This window comes from Eptatretus burgeri, chromosome 12 (genome assembly GCF_056783735.1).
Source record: "Eptatretus burgeri isolate ZD-2024b chromosome 12, Ebu_testis_v1, whole genome shotgun sequence".
NCBI classification, from domain to species: domain Eukaryota; kingdom Metazoa; phylum Chordata; class Myxini; order Myxiniformes; family Myxinidae; genus Eptatretus; species Eptatretus burgeri.
Genome location: NC_140972.1, coordinates 43125781 through 43146952, shown reverse-complemented (window position 1 = coordinate 43146952; position 21172 = coordinate 43125781). Strand labels below are relative to the sequence as shown.

General features: G+C 44.6%; 1 protein-coding gene across 2 annotated transcripts in view; it reads left to right on the top strand.

Moving 5' to 3' along the window:
* The first annotated feature begins 3077 nt into the window (after positions 1-3077).
* Positions 3078-21172, top strand: part of LOC147015502 (A disintegrin and metalloproteinase with thrombospondin motifs 17-like) — a 359529-nt gene continuing 341434 nt past the window's right edge. For both annotated transcript variants that reach the window (XM_085850288.1, XM_085850287.1), the window contains exon 1: positions 3078-3769. In XM_085850288.1, the coding sequence (XP_085706414.1) occupies positions 3691-3769 (79 nt within the window). In that variant the 5' untranslated portion in view covers positions 3078-3690. The remainder of the gene's footprint in view (positions 3770-21172) is intronic.

The following is a 21172-nucleotide window of genomic DNA, read 5'->3' as shown; positions in this document are numbered from 1 at the left end:
AACCCCCTGCCCACTTCTGCCTTATCCCCTCCTCTCTTTCCCATCCTCCTCTCTTCCCAATCCTCCTCTCTTCGCCCATCCTCCTCTCGAGTTAAAGGTTAAAGCACTCTCTTCGCACAGGTAAATTTGTCCTTCCCCCATCCTCCTCTCTCCCACCCTCTCCTCCCGGAGTGGACATGTGATGTTTGGTGAGGCATCGCTCTCCCCACCCCTCCCCCCTTCCTCGCCCTTCACCTCTTGCTCGCTCTTTCCTCACTCCCCCACCCCTCCTCACTCCACCACCCCTCCTTGCTCCTTCCTTCCTTCCTCCATCCTCTCTTCCCACATCCTCCTCAGCGAAGTTGCGGATTGTATTATCTCTGAGGAAATATAACAGAGAGAAGCAAGATATGAATCGATTGAATATATGTGGGGGAAGAATTGATGGAAAGAAGAATTGAATATATAGAAATAGACAGAAGATATAGATTTTATCTGTGTGTACATATCTATCTCTATATATATATATATATATCTATATATATATATATATATATATATATATATATATATATATATATATATATATATATATATATATATATATACACATATATATATATATATATATATATATATATATATATATCTATATATATATATATATATATCTATATATATATATATCTATATATATATATATATATATATATATATATATATATATATATATATATATCTATATATATATATATATATATATCTATATATATATATCTCTATATATATATATATATATCTATATATATATATATATATATATATATATATATATATATATATATATATATATATATATATATATATATATATATATATACACATAAACATATATACATATATACACATAAACACCATTGTCTCTCTCCATTGCTTTCTTTTTTCCTCATGCACGGCCACATCTTTTAAACTACAAACTCGGGGTACAAAAATAATTTTGTGTGGGGGGTAACATAGGCGATGTGGCGGCGGCCTCACGTGAGGGTGGTGGAGGTGTAAATTATCTATGTAAATGTGTACTATGTAGCTCCTCCTGGTGGTAGTAGTAGAGAGTATTACAATTTCCTGTTTTTTACCTGGGCAACACTGAGGTTAAAGCACTCTCTTCGCACAGGTAAATTTGTTCTCCTTTCCTTCTCTCTCACTCCTCCCCAACGGAGGGGTCTGTCAAAGCTTCTCATCATGTGTGAAACATTTTTAGCAGGAAGGGATATGAGGACGAATGGGGGGACAAAGGGGGGGGGGAGCGGGACGTGAGGACGGGCAGGGGGTTGGGGGGGGGAGGGTTAAAGCCCTTCATGCATGGCTAAATTTGGCAAACGGGACAATTAATTTCTCCGTCAGCGAAGAGACAGGTAGGTTGTGCCAGTACAGAATGGAATAGACTATAAGATAAATCGATAGAGGATTATAGATAGATGCTTCAACTTCTATATCTATTATTTAGACATGTTCCATCACGAATTGTTCCAACACAGTCCCACAACAAAAATAAAATATCATAAGATGTCGTGATGGAAATCCATAAGAGGATTGTGGTGTCATTCCTACCTTGTGTGGTTGTTTTTTTTTGCGATTCCATCGATCTGTGGTTTTACATTTATTTTTTAAATGTTTTTTCTTTTCTTTTGTAGATATAATATCACCATGGTGATGTCGCCATGCTTGCTCTCTTATTCTCCTCCCCACCCACCCACTCTCTTGTGAAATTAAGTCGATAAATATATAATACATTTAATTAATTAATGTGGTGTTGATATGGCACATCTGTGATGGGTAAAATCTCCTCCTGCTGCCAAGTTCCTTTTATATATGATTGCATATCAATATACCATAACTCTTTGCACAGAAGCGGTGATGCTGAAGCTGTTCCTGGAGAAGGTTTCTGCAAAATTGTTTGCCGTTGCCTTCCTAGCTGTCAATCAGGGCAGGCCTTGGGAATTTGCTCAAGGTTCCAGTGATAACTCGCCTACTCTTTGTAAAAGAATCATGGAATGTTTAAAATCCAGCACCTAATGCTGGTGGACGGGCCACCTCCAACGCTCCGACAGACGGTGCACTTTGTGTAGCAACACCCTGTCTGTGAACAATCAAATGTACAGTTTATAGAAGGGTCGGGAAATGAACCCAGACCAGAGAACTCAAAGTTAAGTGCACAACCTCTGTAACATCGTGGGTCAGATTTTAAAAGTTAAAGAGCTGTAGAGAAAAATTAGAGTTTTTTTTTTTTCTGTTCGATTACAGGTGGGCAAAATTGATCAAATTTTAAATTGAGTAAATGAAGAAACGGAAGGTTGATAGGAGAGAGAAAGGAAGGGTGGTGATTGTGTGTAAGGAGTGGGGGATGAAGGAAAAGAAGGTTGGGAGGAAACAAAAGTAAGGAGAGGGAATGGAGTGGGAGTGTAAGGAGCTATTTGGCTATCTTGTGGTATTTTTTTTATTTGGGGCATTATTTTTGGATATGTGGGGGGGGGGGGGTCAAAATTCCCCTGGAATTGCATACCTAATAAATAGATATCAAATTACCGATTACCAATGCCTTATCGCACATACCTTCCAGGTGCTTGTATGAGATTTATATTGTCTGATACGTTAAAATCAATTAATCATATCGTTGATTACTGAACACTATTTGAGCAGTACCGCATAGGATGGAGACCTGTACCAAAACTAGCAACAAGATAACATTCTTCATTAGGTGATTAGATCAATTAACCGGCAAATTCCCAAATCTAAATATAGGTTGGGATGGGGCTGCCCATGCTGATTCATGCTTCATGTGATATATACTGGTCAACATGTAAGTGACCTCATAAGGTCACAGCAAATCTAGTGGGATGGAAACATCACAAATACATTCAGAGAAAATAAAACTTTAATCATTAACATCCAAAACACGTTTGTTTTTTTGTGCAGAAATGCTTTGCAGCGAGAGGCCTCCTTAAGAAGAGCAAGGGCAAGAGGTACCGCCCCACTAAGGATGTGAGTACCAATGAGAAGTGCCGCTGAAGAGTTTCACCTAACGCAGCGCCAACTCGAGCTCACTGCTGTGTGCGGCCAGCAGTGTGCGGTCATCTCTGTCCGGCTATTTGTCTGCCGATGCCATTCGTGTTTGCTTCTCTTTTTGCAGTTAAATTTTCTTTGTAACTGCTGCACATTGTCATTTTGGGTGATGGTCCGTGTTACTGGTATTTAAAAAAAAAAAAAAACAACACTCCTCCCCTACCCCCACCAAATTTCCTACCCCCCCCCCCCCTGCGAAGTTTACAGATAAAAAGGTTTCTCCCATTTGAGGTGTTTAAACGTGGAACAGAATTATAAGACTACATGTGTCAATCTCCCCACTAGTTGGTGGGAGGCGTTCAGGTCCTCTTCATGTTCAGGGAGTCCTGGAGTCGACTTGAACGCCTCACATGGCGAGTGCATTGAAGAGCGCACATTCGTTTCCAGGCAACCGTGCATCCTTATCAGCAGGACAACGACGGCTGCCGGCCAGGTGCTGAGTGTAGTACCTCAGGTGTTGCAAGTGCTACCGATGCATGACTCTTTGCTGAAAACAGAGGAACTCCCAGAGCGAGACCAGGAGGAACGTTTAGGAACGCCACTCGCCGGAAGCTGCTAATCCAACTTATCTTTTGTACACGAAGAACAATGTCAAAGAGAAGAAAATGCGGGGTGCGGTGGCAAATCTGGATAGCCATTCTACTCTGCACCTCTTTCTCGAGGAAAGGTATGCATGCTACCTGTCTAGTGGGTTATAAGTGCCGCGATGTAGCACCATGAACGCCTCCACCCGCCGCGCGTGGGCATCACTGCACGAGCATTTTGCTTTCTTTCTGAACTACCTTTATACATATGATGGACAATCGATCAACAAAATAATTCTTTAGTAGATCTTCCTCAAACTTATCATGCTCGATAAATTAATTTTAATGATGTCTTACCTTTGCTCATTCATGCACATGCACCTGATGTGAGATGCTTTTGCGCTGAGCAAACACTACAAATGAGACACAATAGTCCAAGAAACACCAACGTTTTTTTTATTTCACAATATATAAACAAAAACGATTACAAAAACAAAAATCCTCACTCATAATAGGGTGGTTGTTCTATTTGAAAAGAAAAAGTTGTCTTGATATTTTTGGACTATTGTGAGCGTCTCTTTGCAAGAACATTTTGAACTCTCCTCGTAGAGATTTTTGGGTTTTTTTTGCAGTTAAGCCAGGATTTTATTTAAGGTATATTGATAAAGCGAACAGAGAAATAGACAGTCAAAAAAGTTTTTATTTATTTATTTTATTTTAACTTGAAAACGCTTTCGAGCCAATAAGATGGCCTTCCCAATGACAGCAGGAAACACACACAAGTGGGAAGAATGTTTTGCTTCTTGTCAAGGGAATAACGTTTTGATCCTCTGAACAGCTCCTGAATATTTGATGCATGTTGATAATGTTATTTTTCATGCCACCCATCTTTAAAATATGTTTTGAGTTCATCGTAGAAATTGAAGGACAGAGCCACAGCCTTCATGCCAACCATGCCATTTTAATTGATATGCATAGCATACCACACCATTTATAACGCCAGAAGGTTGCAGAGCAGGTAGATGTGCTAAATTCCTCTCCTCATGACTCTGGATTCTACAATGTCACACACAACTGTGCAGTAACCTGATGACAATAATTAGTTGAGTGTTTTCCCTCAGGCGTCGATTCCAGATTAGCCAGTTCATGCTATGTTTTCACTTGTGGATTGTGTCAAGAGGTCACAGATTGGTTCAGAGAATCAGTGTATATAGAGTAAGGTGGGACAGGATGTCAGTCTCCCCCTCCATGCCATTCTCCCTGCTCTCGCACCATGTTACCCTCACTTCTCCCCCCCCTCCCACTATAACCTTCCCAGTCCTGGCTGTATGTTCAGTATCCTGAAAATGCACACGAGAGGGCTCCAGCTGAAGGTACAGCAGGCACTTTAAAATGACTTTAAAAAAAGAAGTAAACTGAATAAAAGAATGAAGGAGGATATATATTGTTGCGGATTTGGAAACCTTGTGCACACACACAGCCAGAGTCCCCAAGCTTAGTTATTTTGATAAGTATGTGTTTACAGTTAGAATCCCCCCTTTGTCTAATGGGAATTACATGTGTGTGCTACAAATTATTGTATAGTCAGGTTTATTAGATCTTTTAACAACACCAACAACTACTACTACATCCACGACAACAACGACACCTGCCTTCGCTTCCTTCCATCATCATCCACTGGCACTATTGCACGCGTGAGTGTCAGTACGTACGTGGGCGGAGTCCAATGTGCCAGGCGGGGTTTCTTTGGACGTTGGCATCTTGGATTTCACTCCAAATACGGGAATGGCATCCCTCTCAGCCAATCAGAGGGGTGCGAGCACGTCTGCCGCCTCTCGGCAAATGGGAAGCCAATGCAACATATTGCTGCTCGACTTCCTGGTCGAGGGGTGGAGACATGAGCACCCCCCTCCAACCAATCCCGGATGGCCGGGGGATCGCCCGACACGCCTGTCCAATGAGGAGGGGAATGACACAAGAAAGATCCCTCCCACCTGTCAAAAAAGAGGGAAATTGTGTGGGGGCACCCAGCTGAGAGAGTCTTCCCATCGTGAATCGCCTGCCTGCGAGCCGGAGGAGAATTGCTTGCCTGCCTGCCTCGCTGACTTGCTTTGCCTGCCTCGTCACCTGTTTTGCCGGTGGAGCGTGCCAGTGCCCGATGCTACCCTCCATACCTGGTGCTTGTAGTGGCATTGTGTTGCGGGTTCGAGTCCCACCGGGCCAGATCGTCGAGAACCACACGAAGCGGAAAGGTCCAAGCCAGATCTTTACCTCCAGCTCACCTTCCCTCCGAGCTGGGGGTATAAATAAGGGCTGTGGCCACCATTTCTTTGGGGGGGGAGGTGTGTCTGTGTGTGGGCCTGTCTTTTAAGTAGAAACTTTTAAGTGCCGTGTGTGTAAATTGCATTCCTTTTATTCGGTTAACTCTGCCTTCTTGCATGCTCCCCTGCCCCATTATAAATAAATATCCCTTTTGTTAAATGTTCTAGCTCGTTTCTGTGTTTCTTTCATTGGTTTGGCATGGTGTGTGTTGAGAAATAGCGAGGCAGTTTGCGCTGTAAAATTGTTCATTTGGTCCGACGGGCCTTGGTAACCTCTGCTCGGGTTACACACGGTTCGGGCACGGTAACAGCTCATTCCGTTCAAGGTCCGTCGAGGGTGTGAATTCCCCGGTAGCTTTGCCCGCGTGGGTAATTAGGTGTATTGAAGTTTGGCAATTGACTCTACCCCACACGGTCGAATTATTGGCGATTCATGGTCCTATAAGGGACCCGTGACCTTTCGGACTTATTCTAGAGTCACGACCTAAATTCCGGGTGTTCGGTGGGAGATGACTCCACTGCTCCCTCTAGCGGTCGTGCTCGCCACCGATACCCGGCCCTGTAACAACTGGTGTTCAGGAGCGGGTTTCGGACCCCTTCGCCTCCACAAAATTAACAGGATTCGGATCAGGGGTGTAGGGAGCAACCCCCCCCCCCCCGTTTCCCCCAAATTGCGAGAGAGTAAAATTTATTTCTCAATGCGCAACATGGCAAGCCAAGATGGGCTGGAACAGGTGGGTTCAGACCTAAGTTGAGGGGAATCCATGATCCAGGACAACACCGTGCAGGACACCCCTATGCAAGAACTTTCCCCGCGATCGGACCCTGAAATAATGAGCGTGGCAGGGGCAGCGTATGACACCCCCCCCCTCCATCAAATTCCCCCCTCGAACCCTGGCAGATCCGTGCCCGACTGAGGCGAATCGGCTTCATCAGGGTCGTTTGACATGAACCGGTTGGGAGAAATGTTGATGGAAATGAAGGAAAAAATGGATGCGAACGCGCGCAATGCACAAAGAATGGAAAAACGGTTGGAAAACAGAATGGACCGGAATACGAAAGAACAGAGTGACAAAATTGATGAGATGAGAGATGATATGCAAACACAGAGAGGGGGAAATGCAGGGCATGGGGTTAAGCCTGCAGGTGGGCATAAAAGGCATAATGGCGGCACCACGTGGCGGAACGACCGAACCGAGGAGGAGTGTGGAATGTGTTCAGCCCGCAATGGAGAGGGGTGAGGTCAGGACGACGAACGCCGCCATGATAATTAAAGGGGAAACGTGTAGGGTGAGACACGAGGGGACGACGGAAAAATTAAAAGAGGTAACGGAGACGCAGGAAATAAAAGAGACGAAAAGTCAAGAACCAACGGAAATGAAAACAGAGACATGGGAATTAGAAGAAGTTGAGGAGAAACTACATGAAATTAAAGATGAGCACACACAGGTCGAGTTAGGAGAGGCCAATGGGGTTGAACTCGTGGAATGTCTCGTGACCCGGTTTGAGCATCAGGTTAACCTCCCTCAAGAAGAGAGGGAGATGGTAAGCTCCCTCGAAGCAGATCGCGACCAGGTGAGTCCGGTCGGGCCGAGCGAGGTTGAGCGGGTGCATGATGTGGAGGGGTCCATCGAGAGTTTGGGGGAGGGTAGAAATCCCGGGACCCCTTGAGGTAACACGAATCTCTGATGTGAATGTCCCAGTGTGTGTGGTAAAGTGTATGAGTGGTGCGAGTGTTTTGAAACGTGCGGGTGGTGTGAGTGACATGGCGTGCATGGAATTGGTACGCGGACCGACCCAGAAGGTGGACGGGTTTATTTTGGAAATCGCGCCGGCTCCGCGGAACCTTGCGTCCAAGGTCCGTTCCTCGTTTTCGGAGTCGCCTGGACGAATGCGACTCAAGAAGCTGGCACATGAACGTCCCGCGTTTTAGTAGAGACCGTTGCGTGGACGGCTAAAATGGCGACTACGGAGTGAATTTGGAAAGCACGTGCACGGAGGCTGACGTGCTGTGCGGAGCGAGTCCCAGCGGCATCACAGTAAGCCTCACGGGTTTCGTGTGCAAAGCGAACCTCGCGAAGCGGGCCGGGTGCGAGTGACGTTCACCGCATGGCACGAAAGCAGGGTAACGAGCGCGCGGTTCATGTGGGGAACACCGCGAAAGCGAGCGCTGATTGCGGTGCACAGGGCGACGACAAGGCCCCAGGTATCGTCCAACGGAAGGGACGGATGAGCGAGTCGCAGACCACCGCCTTGGTGGTGTAAGAAAAAAAAAAGGCCTCGCTCCAAGTACACGGCACCGTCCGGGATGTGGTAAACATCCCAGTGCTTGGGCATAGGAGCATTAGTTAGTGGGATGGGTTTAGCTTAGTTAGACCAGCCTCATGGGAACATGAGCTGTCCTCCATGGGGCCCGTGGACTAGATAGTGGGAAAGTAGATTTATATTTAGAATGGATTTGGGAGACATGGACGGACATGGAATGTGTAGTGGGGACGTAGCTCAGCTACGTCGATTAAATGGAACGTGCATTACAGTAAGGGATGACGAGGGAGCACAAGATAGTTAGGGGAACATAGGTAGAGTGTGGAGTGAATGGAAAAATTGAAAGGAGCATGTTGAGTGAGTATGGCTCAGTGGGCCTGAGTGTGTGAATGGAGTGAATGTGGAATGCATGGTGCAAATGAATGATTGGGAGGAGGAGTGAATCCCATCCAAGGGACCCCGGGGTCATTGTAATGATAGTTAGTGGGTTAGTTAAATTTACCAAAAGGAGGTCGTTCTGTGTTGGTGGTGTATGAAGGCACGAAACCAATTTGGAGGGGTGCGAGAGTTCATTGAGCGGCTGGGAGCATGGCTGTTGTAATGAGCTTAATGAGTAGAGGGCACCCCGGGCACCGGACTAGTCGGCCAGAGCAGGCCAAGGGTCCAAGGGACCGGGACAGTGTAGTGGGCACGGGCGACCCGCGGAACGAGACACGGAGCACCAAGATGCCACGTGGGCATGGAAAGGGAGCAATGTCAGGAAGGGCAACCCCCCATGTTAATAGGGAGCAGGTAGGCTCGAAGACAGCCTCAGGGCCCGGGGTTGCCGTAATTAGAGTCCGGCAGGAGGGAAATCCCTGCTGAGTGAGCCACACTGCCCAGCCATGAAATTGTGCAAGGGCACGAGTGAAAATTTGTCGGCAGCACCCAAATTAATAATGGACACCAACACAGGTGACGGGAATCATGGTTGTTGGAACCTATAGTTTAAAGAGCCAGGCGTATGGAAAAGCCCCGGGGTAGTTTAGAGTTAATAAATGCTAGGATAGTTAGGAAATATACCCCTTCGTACCATCCATCCCTTCGCTCTCCGTAAGCCGCTGGACTCACCTTGTTAAGATGGCTGAATTATGTAGGAGGCTATTCTGGGGCTTCATTGGGCCTCGAGACAGGACGCCAGTCTCTCCCTTATGCTTCAGTCTCATTTGGCTTGGCGGCCGTAGGGTCTAAAAACAATAGGGCCACTAGCAATTATAGGGTGGCCGCAGTATTTCCACAGTCACACAATGTCGCAGTCACATATGTTTTTTTTTTGGGGGGGGGGGAGCCGCACGGGGTATTTAGAAATTGTGGACACCGAAAACGTGGGGGTGCCGTACGGTCTTTGATTTGATGTCGCACGGTGACCTTAGGGTGTCCCTGCGGCGGCCATAGAATTTTCAAGGCAGACGCAAGGTAGCCTCAAGGTGCCCGCAAGGCGACCGCAGGGGGGCCCTAAGGCGAACGTGGAAATAGTGCGGCCGCCGTAATTTTTTGGGGGTTGGCAAAATTCATTTTTCATTGATAAGAGCCTACGGAAAACTCACGAATAACGCAAGCCCACCGTACGCCCTACGTACGGTCGACGTGGAACACATCTACGTCATGGCTACGGCTCGTCGAATTGCTACGGCCAACCTAGAAATGAAAAAAGTTATAACTCCGCGCTTTAATTCCACGGAGACCCCTACGGCCTGTAAAAGATAGCCATACGGTGTAGGGCCACCCTGAGGCTACCTCAGAAACTCTGCGGCCGCCGCACATTTCTGTCAATTCAGGGGGTTACGGCCGCCGTATCCTAGCCGTAGAGCAAATGTGACTCATGCTTTAGTCCCCTCCAAAAAAGGAACTTAGGGGTTGGGAGTAGATGGACATGTTAGGTTCGCTGGACAAAAACGATAAAGGGGGTTAGGGAGAGGAAATTATATATATATATATATATATATATACATATATATATATATATATATATATATATATATATATATATATATAGAGAGATAGAGAGATAGAGAGATAGAGAGATAGAGAGATAGAGAGAGAGAGAGAGAGAGAGAGAGAGAGAGAGAGAGAGAGAGAGAGAGAGAGAGAGAGAGAGAGAGAGAGAGAGAGAGAGAGAGAGAGAGAGAGAGAGAGAGAGAGAGAGAGAGAGAGACAGACAGACAGACAGACAGACAGACAGACAGACAGACAGACAGACAGACAGACAGACAGACAGACAGACAGACAGGCTAAATTTTGTTGGTTCGCTGTTGCAAACTAAGGGAGTGGGTATGGACAAAGACAGGCATAGGTGATAGGTTGGGGGGAGACAGTAGGGTATGTCCGAGCCTGTTTTCGGAGCGGCCGGCACCACCGCACTCCCTCCAGAACCTCACGGACCAGACCAGAGGCCGGCCAGCTTCATGTGCCGACCTGAGAGTGTGCTGTATCTCTGGTCAGCATTTGCCATGCCTCGTTGCCTGCCTTTTGCTTTGACCCCATGCCTGCTGCCCTTGTTTAATTGCCCTTGAGATATATATATATATATATATATATATATATATATATATATATATATATATATATATATATATGTATATATATATATATATATATATATATATATATATATGTATATATATATATATATATATATATATATATATATATATATATATATATATATATATATATATATATATATATATATGATCCCTGTGTCGTAAGAGGCGACCAGGGTTGCGTCAGGAAGGGCATCCGGCGTAAAACATGTGCCAAATCACTATGCGGATCATAAGGATGATCCGCTGTGGCGACCCCTAACGGGAGCAGCCGAAAGAAGAAGAAGAAGAAGATATATATATATATATATATATATATATATATATATATATATATATATATATTTATATATATGTACATACATACATACACTTCATTTACATTATATAACATGACATTGTCTTGAATGTCAATTTGTCGTTTGATTTAAAAAAAAAACGACAGCAGTTGTGATAAAATTATAATTCATTTACACTTTCATCTACTATCTCACCATGGCTTACAAACATCCATCCATCCATCCATTCCATCCATCGATTCCTTCCCTCCATCCATCACATCCTTCCCTCCATCCATCCGTTGATAAGGAACGGCAGGCTTGGCATCACATGACACTGTGGGGTGCAACACAGGCAGGTGTGGCTGAACTTTGCACGTTGTTTGATGTATTTTTCATTGTGTTGTGCAGAGTGACAGTGTGGTGGGTAGTTTTGCCGTGTATTGCCATGGATTGCAAATGGATATTCAAGCAGCTTGTAGAGCGCTCCCCAAGTGGCATAAGCACTGAAGCAAACACTCCAACGAAGCAGTTGGTAAGGAACCACAGGCTTAAGAAACGGTTAGCGATCGCCAATCGACAATATTAAACACTGCCTGGAGAGTCAAACAATATGCAAATTGGACAAATGAACACTTTTTTTTAGCAGTTGAAACTGTTACGAAGGTCATTTTCTGTCGTTTAAATTTTGAAATTCAGCGCAGGTTGAGACATTCTAGAGCTTATTGCATGTGCGGAAACAAAATGATGTCATGAACACTGGTGTCTGGGCGTTTATAAGAATTGTGTTGTAGCCAATGATTTGTAGGTATGAAGATGAGGCATTTGAGGAGAGTGGAAAAAAGAAATTTTGAGCACTTTATCGTTAATAAACAATTGAGGCCTGATCCATGTCAAGGCATTGTTGAGCAGGCTAAACAAAATGGCAAATTTCGACCCCAACAAGATGACAGAGAACTGACTCGGGCTGACCACAGATGATGCCTTGCTAAAGAATAATTAAATAAGGCTGTTGGGGGGTACATACACTTCGGGTTTCCCTTCCCTTTGGTGTATGTATGTTGTTCTTGGTGCCGAATCCAGCCCTTTCTCTAAAGACTGTGTAATGTATCAAGCTGGGAAGCAGTTTGAATGCACCATCAATCTTTTATTGTGCTCCACACACAGAAACCTCAGAACCATTCATGAGCACAGCTTCGTCGTGCGCCGCTATGTTTCCGCCTCGCAATGACCGCACTTCCGGTTGATCTGATACATGATACATGACCGACTGCAATCCATAGTTATGAAGGAATGTACAGGTCAGCTACCAATCAAATGGATCTTTCTCAGTTGGGGATGGTGAATTTTGAGTGAGGTTATAGTGACCACAACAACAGCAAAACGTTTTTGAAACTTCTATTTCAAATAAACAGATACAAAGTCAAATGAGGAAGTTCACCATTACATACACTGTCCAACTCCGATTCCTGTGTTGAATTGTTTCCACTCTGTGTCCCAGTCCTACTGGCTCAACTCACATTGTTCACCTTGTCCACTATAGTGTTGCAGCATAGCAAACCTGTTGTGCATTTTGTGATACAAGCACCAAATTTGGCAGAAATGTACATTAATATGTTGCGAATATTTTCAGATATTGGGCCACTTGAAATTCTCTCTTTATGTCCGCCATATTGGATTTCAAAATGGCCGCCACTTGAAATCTACATTTGCTATTATCTCTGGACGTAATGCAGCTATTGATTTGATTCTGGTATCTAAATGTATGTTTTTGGGGGCAAGGAATCCAATGGTACCATTTTCAACTTAATATTATCTATCACAGTCTGTTATATAATTTTATTTGGAAATTATCTAGGCAAATATTGGATTCAACACAATACTTTGAAAATAATGTCTTAGTTCTGTAAATGTCTTAGGTATAATACTGACATGCTACATGGTCTAGTATTTGAGGCTAGGTGTACTGGTATCTGAGGCTAGGTATATACCAGTACTGAAGATACGTGTACATAAACAGTGTCATGTTAACAAGTTCAGCATTGCCACAAGTACATGTATGTTGTTGACTCATCGTCATGTGCAGTCCCCTTCACACACACAGAGGGCTGTGCACTGAAGGGCAGCCTTTTTGCACTTGCAGCTCCTCACACACCCTTTCTTGCACTTGCAAGAAACCAGCTCAATGCAGCTGTGAGCTGCCTCAGTTAGCCTGGTCCAGTAAGGTGTGTACTGTCCTTCTCCAGTCCTTGACCAACCCCAGTTGGTTGGTGGAGGGAGCTCTGGTGCTGGCAGCAGTATCTGACTCCACACATGTCCACCTTGATACACTGCCCTCTTGACATGTTCCTCCAGAGCTGCCTTCGTTGGAGGGATGAGCTGCACATTGTTCTTCCTTGCGAAGAGTTTCCTCCTGGCCTTGTCAATATCTGTGCATTTGCTGGTTCGATCATACAACAGGATCACGAACCTCTCGATGATGCGCATTGCATCGTCTGGTATGTCACGAGGTGCAGAGGACAGCAGCAGCAGTGCCTCAGTGAGTTCTGGCAATACCGTCCAAACTGCCCACACAGTCTTCTTGCCATGTCTATGAAAACTAGACACAGTGTCACATCCAGTTAGAGCGTGGAACATTGGCAGTGCACGAGCCTTCTCTCGTCCAAATCCAGCTGCTATTTCGTGTGCTGCTAGGTATCGGAAAATCTGGCCTGTTCCGAATGCCAGCCACAGTTTGTCTTCTGGTTGCAACTCCTGTGCCAGGGACACTGCCAGCACCACAACGTCGATGTCTACAGTCCGGATGAGTATTGCATGGTGTCCATGCTGGACTGCGTGAGATGCATGCAGCAACATCCGACTGTCAGCTTCTTCATGGTTACATGGGGCGAGTGAGGTTAGATCTGGCAGTAGTGGCTTGCTGAGCACTGCCTCTCCATCAGTAACGACGAGTTGCTTGTCCTCCTGGTCAAACCATTCCATGAGAGCTGCTGAGAGGAACCTGAACAGCTCGGTCTTGTTGCTCTCCACTCGTAGGAAGTTCTGCCAGTTTCTTGGTATGGCTGCGGCAGCCACCACACGTCTCCGCACACCTTGTCCCCGCTTTGCACGTGTACTACCTTTCAGTGAATCAGCAAGGTAAGTATCCCAGACCAGATCCAGGCGTGACACTGTTTGCAGCTTTGTGGACATATATGGTATGAAGATCAGTTGTGCATACTCTTCAAAGGTCTTTGATGCAGCCGGCTTCAGCATCTGATGATGGCTGCTCCATCAAGCACAATACAGGTCGTGACAGGAGTCTCTGTCTTTGCGTCAGAGACTTCTTCCAAGCATGTGAGGAGATCACTCTTGGTACCAGTGCAGAGGCTTCCACCATCAGACAATGCAGGAGGACATGCCTGATTCTCGTGACAAAAGAACTCCTCAAAGTTTCCATCCCTCGTCTGGCAGCCAATGTACAGGCAGGCGTGCCAAGAGTTCACGGTCATTCTTGATGGAGGTGAGCTGTTGCTGACCTATGCTCTGGCTTCTTGGAGTGGAAGTGCTGATCACCTTCAGCTTGTTACGAGGAATGGGTGCGTCCACTGCCTTTGTTCTGTCCAACAGACACTCTCTGGTGAAAGCCTCGAACTGCTCTTGGCCAATCCTCTTGGCATTCATCATGGTCTCCACAGCAGCAGGATCTGCGATCTCCTTTGTGTCCAGTTTGACTACATCCTGACTCTCCTCCTCGAATGGGTTGCCCATCTCCTCTATGACACCGACGAGAGAGCGAACATCTTTCACAAATGAGGCCTGTACACTTGGTGTCTGATCATGATGACGTGTGTCTGCTGTTTGCCGTCTCCAGTGTTGGTTCCCATCCTGGAATTCTTCGATCACCCTGGCAACTTCTGGTCCCGCAACCATCCAGCGACGTAGGGCACTAGGGTTGTCAGTGAGCCCAACTGCTCCACCGTCTCCTTTGATGCAGGCATAATTATGCTCATGTGCCTGGTCAATCGGGATTGAAGAGAACACCCTCTGTGTTTTCTGAACGGTGAAGTGGCTTTCCCTGAATTTCCTGGCTACATCTGGGTGTTTGATGGTGAGTTTGGCCATGTCCTTCAGGTGCACTGGTATCCACCTAGCATAGTGGGTGTGATCCAGTGCATGGAACCAGGGGACCAGCTCTGTCAGAGAATCGAGGTACATCATTAACGATCCCTGCCTGAGAGAACGCACATACACTAGAACCAACAGTTCTAGTTCCAGCACGGTTGGCCAGTAGTGAAACTGGGGGATGTCTTCTCCTCTCTGGCAACACCAATCTTCAAACTCCGGAAGGTCCTCTTCATCCCTGGTTTCTCCCAGACACGTTGTAGGCACGGTGTTGCAGGATGTACAGTGCTGCTGCAGTCACTTGATGTGCTCTTCTTGTGCGCAAGACATGGGGTGCTCGCAGGAATGAGTCTGCTGTCCCTGCTGTCGCAATCTCGGCTTGCACAAGTGCTTGCACCCAACCACTCCCTTTCAGCCAGTCCCCCAGTGTCCTCAGTGCCGCCATCTCTATGTGGAGGTCACCAAACATCACCACTATCTGGTCTTCACCATAGCTCTCTGGCCACTTCCACTGTATCTGCTTGGCCAAAGCAAACAGTGGCTGATCAACGGTGACCACTGGTGTCTGTCCAGGATTCAGGTGTTCCACAGCATTCTTCACGACGTCCATTGAGTGCCAGATCATGGCCACTGTGTGGGATCATGTGTGAGTGCCGGATCAATGTGTGAATGCCGGATCATGGCCACTACCATTGGATTCCTTGCCCCCAAAAACATACATTAAGATACCAGAATCAAGTCAATAGCTGCATTACGTCCAGAGATAATAGCAAATGTAGATTGCAAGTGGTGGCCATTTTGAAATCCAATATGGCGGACATAAAGAGAGAATTTCAAGTGGCCCAATATCTGAAAATGTTCGCAACATATTAATGTACATTTCTGCCAAATTTGGTACTTGTATCACAAAATTCACAATTCTTTTGAATATTTGGGCTAAGCCGCCCCACTACTAGGGTTGTTGAATGATTGAGTCTTGTCGCGGTGTTCTCTCTTGTACGCTGGCCCATCCAGGATGTTTGAAGAGCTCATAGGAATTCTTTTCCAGTACACAATCTTAATGAGTTTTAATTAAACTGATTATCGTCAGCTCTGAGAATGAACAACCGCTCTGGACATAAACACCTCGTTCACTCATCTGAGTTAAATTGAGCACGGGGACGATCAAAACACATGTCTCATCACACGTCACCCATCTCTCTGCGCCTTGCCCTCGTGGGTTTATATAGTTACACAGAATAATCCCGTGCCTTCCAGCAAATGCGATTCTCATCTATCATGGAAGTTTCCTCTCAGAACGTTCCAGTACCTTCATGAATCTCACCAGGCAGTTTACGGCACCATACTGCCATCTACAGACAAAATTAGCTCATTACCTCAAGCAGTTTATATAACTATTGACCGATCCGTGCGAAACAAAACTTATAACATGTAACCGTCAATTTAATAATTCATGTATCGGTATTTATGAAGGTTTATTCACAAATATCACTATATCTAGCTTTTAACTGACAAAGGCCTTTCATCTCTCCTCTCTTCTCTCTTCTCTCTTCTCTCTCTCTCTTCTCTCTTCTCTCTTCTCTCTTCTCTCTCTCTCTCTCTCTCTCTCTCTTTCTCTTTCTCTTTCTCTCTCTTTCTCTCTCTCTCTCTCTCTCTCTCTCTCTCTCTTTCTCTCTCTCTCTCTTTCTCTCTCTCTTTCTCTTTCTCTTTCTCTCTCCTCTTTCTCTATCTCACCCCCTCTCTTAGTATTCCTGTATTTGCTAGTCTATAATAATTAAAGAGCCCATCTATAATCAACCCAGTCTATCATCGATAATGTGCCAGTGTCAGAGGGTGTCAGTGTGTATGTGCCAGTCTCCTCGATAACCCCAAAACTATGAAACCTCGTGTCCCGAAACTTTGCATGCATACTAAGGGAACTCCATGAATGAAAACTGGGTATTTGAGTAAATTTAAACGAAAATAATTAAAGAGGTGTTCATCATCATCAAAAAAAAGAAGCCTAATGAAGATGGCGGCGTGCCATCTTGGTAAGCCCGCTGTCACCTCACAGGGGTCTGAAAGGTGCCATTTTGATTGGGGATGCTCAAAAATGCTTTGACTTGGAACAGGTCGCAACGATTTCTGCACGATAAAAGTGCTCAAATTTTTTTTTCACTTTCCTCACTCAAATCATCGAATGCCTGATCTTCATACCTATAAATCACTGTCTACGTCACTTTTGTAGGTGCTATAGTTTTCAAATTAGGAGCTTGAAACAATTTTTACCATTGTGTGATTTTTCACGATGGACTCTTGTGCACTATTTAAAGTATGTAATCAAAATCTGTCTTTGGATTTGAGGATTGGAGATAGTGGACTAAATAAGTATTGAAATCTCGAGTGAAATCTGAAAATTTAAAAGAAATTAGTGATTGTTATAACTGCATGTATTTACTTGAAGCAAGGCTCCATCCTCCATATTTACACAAGAAAATGTGAATTGGCCAAAGCATTAAATTTAACCTTTTCTACTGTTCGGATAATTATATCGACTGAAAAAAAGATTAAGGAATGTGCCCAAAGTGTAACTTCATTGAGTGGAACAAATTTTTTTTTAAGCAACGGGATAAGTTCAGCTGTGGGATTGCCACGAAGGCTCATACGGAGCGAGCCAGACCACGGCTGGGTTCTCTGTGCTAAAGGCCCGGTCACACCTTGACGTTTTAGCCAACGTATGCCGATTTTTGAATTTTCTTTCTAAAACGCTGGCACACGTTGAATACGTTATAGGTAAGTTTTGATAACATTGAGAGCACGCTGAAAAACACTGCCATACGTCGTTGTACGCTGGCTTTAAACGTTGTGCTTTTTGGTTGTCCTCAAATTTTTTCATGCTTGAAATTTCACGACGTATGCCGGCGTATGACTCACACGTTCCGCTACGCTGGCCACATATTGTATGCACGGTCAGCGATCGTTGACAGACGTCAACACATGCTACTTGTAAGTTAATCATAAGTTGAGACACGCCGAGGTAATGTTTAGCGTACCCGAAACTTATTTCTAACCTATGATTAACGTGTTGTTGGCACGTTACGTGATCGTTGCCACACATCGACAGACGTGTCTTTTAAGTTACTCATAGGCTGAAAGACGTCGGTATAATGGATCGTCCTTGCGTCAGCGTCCACGGCCACGGCCAGGACACTTATTTGCAGCATTCTTCAAACTTTTCTTTGGCATGACGAGGATGTTCACACTTCGATGTCTAGCTTGGCTATGATTCCAATTGTCCATCGGCAGCGTCTATTTAAAATAGTCGAGTTTGAACGTTTTAACACGTTCAGAAGAAACGCTTCAAATTTCCAAACCCCAGCATCAAAAAACAAAGGCGAGTGACAGCAATTTAAATCGTTCATTGTAAACAATGAAACTAGCTGAGTGGTACCGTTTAAAAGTCGTTGAGTGTAAAAAAAATCCAATTGTTGAGCGCAAGCGTCTACTTTCAATAGTGGAGATGCAGCCATTTAAATCGTTGAGTTTATCATTTAAATCGTTAAATCGTTAAACGCAAGGACGATCCATCATAACCCACACCCTCCCCTCACACTCACCTACTACTGCCAACATGAACAAACTACTACTAATACTAATACTAAAACTGATACTGATACTGATACTGTTACTGCTGACATGGACATCGACTCAAAAACACTGTTGGGTTCCCCTTTTATGAGCAGCATTTTTATATACCAATTCCCAAAACCGCTGGGAACACGTCTTTATATGGCAGTTGTAAGCTCCAAACACGTTAATTTATTTTTTTTGTCGACCGGAAGACGTCATTGGAATACGTCTACATATGTCGATGTGTGTTGGGACTACGTAAAGAATTGGTTCAAAGCACGTCAAACATAAGTTAGAAATAAGTTTCGCGTAAAAAAGACATTACCGCGACGTGTTTCGACTTATGAGTAGCTTATAAGTAGCGTTTGTGGACGTGTGTAAGCGTCCGCATATCGTGTGAAAAACTTATCCCCATCGCATGCGGAACGTGTGTCATACGCCGAGTACGTCGTAAAATTTTGAACATGTTTAAAATTTCTTGATGTACTCTACTTACTACGACCTATGATAGCGTACTTTAGCGTTGTACTCACGTATACCAAACTTACTCATACCGTATTTGACGTGCCCCAACGTTTTGGACACATTTTTCTTAAGGCCCGGTCACACCTTGATGTTTTAGCCAGCGATGGCAACGTATTAAAATTTATGTAAAACGCTGGCTTACGTTGAACTTTTGATGTTTTTTTTTAAATATTCGGACGTATTCATAGCGACTTGGTCTTATGTATAACACATTGGTAACTACACAGAACGTTTCGTTGTGTTATAGATAACTTATACCAACGAATGCTGAACCTGTTGTCGGTCTACACAACCGATGCCCAACGATAGTCTAACTTAGGCATAGCGCGTTGCACGTATCGCCGACGATGAGGTGACGTAGCCTATTAAAAGGCTGACGCACAACGATTCGAATCATAACTGCCATAGAAATGGAAGTGACAACATCGCGGCCACACCTTGGCGATCTTGCCAACGTATGCCGGCCTAAAGGCCCGGTCACACCTTGACGTTTTAGCCAACGTATGCCGATTTTTGAATTTTTTTTCTAAAACGCTGGCACACGTTGAATACGTTATGGGTAAGTTTTGATAACATTGAGAGCACGCTGGCATACGTCGTAGTACGTTGCCATACGTCGTTGTACGTTGGCTTTAAACGTTGAACTTTTCGGTTGTCCTCAAATTTTTTGATGCTTGAAATTTCACGACGTATGTCGGCGTATGACTCACACGTTCCGCTACGCTGGCCACAAGTTGTAGGCACGGTCTGCGATCATTGACAGACGTCAACACATGCTACTTGTAAGTTAATCATAAGTTGAGACACGCCGAGGTAATGTTTAGCGTACCCGAAACTTATTTCTAACCTATGATTAACGTGTTGTTGGCACGTTACGTGATCGTTGCCACACGTCGACAGACGTTACTTTTAAGTTACTCATCGGCTGAAAGACGTCGGTATAATGGATCGTCCTTGCGTCAGCGTCCACGGCCACGGCCAGGACACTTATTTGCAGCATTCTTCAAACTTTTCTTCGGCATGACGAGGATGTTCACACTTCGATGTCTAGCTTGGCTATGATTCCAATTGTCCATCGGCAGCGTCTATTTAAAATAGTCGAGTTTGAGCGTTTTAACACGTTCAGAAGAAACGTTTCAAATTTCCAAACCTCAGCGTCAAAAAAATAACAACAAAAAAAAAAAACAAAGGCGAGTGACAGCAATTTAAATCGTTCATTGTAAACAATGAAACTAGCTGAGTGGTACCGTTTAAAAGTCGTTGAGTGTAAAAAAAATCGAATTGTTGAGCGCAAGCGTCTACTTTCAATAGTGGAGATGCAGCCATTTAAATCGTTGAGTGGCAGCCTATGAACCTACCCGTGGACACGCGGACGCAAGGACGATCCATCATAACCCACACCCTCCTTCTCACACTCACCTACTACTGCCAACATGAACAAACTACGACTAATACTAATACTAATACTAATACTAATACTAATACTAATACTGATACTGTTACTGCTGACATGGACATCGACTCAAAAAGCTGTTATGTCTACAAAAAAAAAAAAACGTCTACATACGTCGATGTGTGTTGGGACTACGTAAAGAATTGGTTCAAAGCACGTCAAACATAATTTAGAAATAAGTTTCGCGTAAAAAAGACATTACCGCGACGTGTTTCGACTTATGAGTAGCTTATAAGTAGCCTTTGTGGACGTGTGTAAGCATCCGCATATCGTGTGTAAAACTTATCCCCATCGCATGCGGAACGTGTGTCATACACCGAGTACGTCGTAAAATTTTGAACATGTTCAAAATTTCTTGACGTACTCTACTTACTATGACTTATGATAGCGTATTTAGCGTTCTACTCGC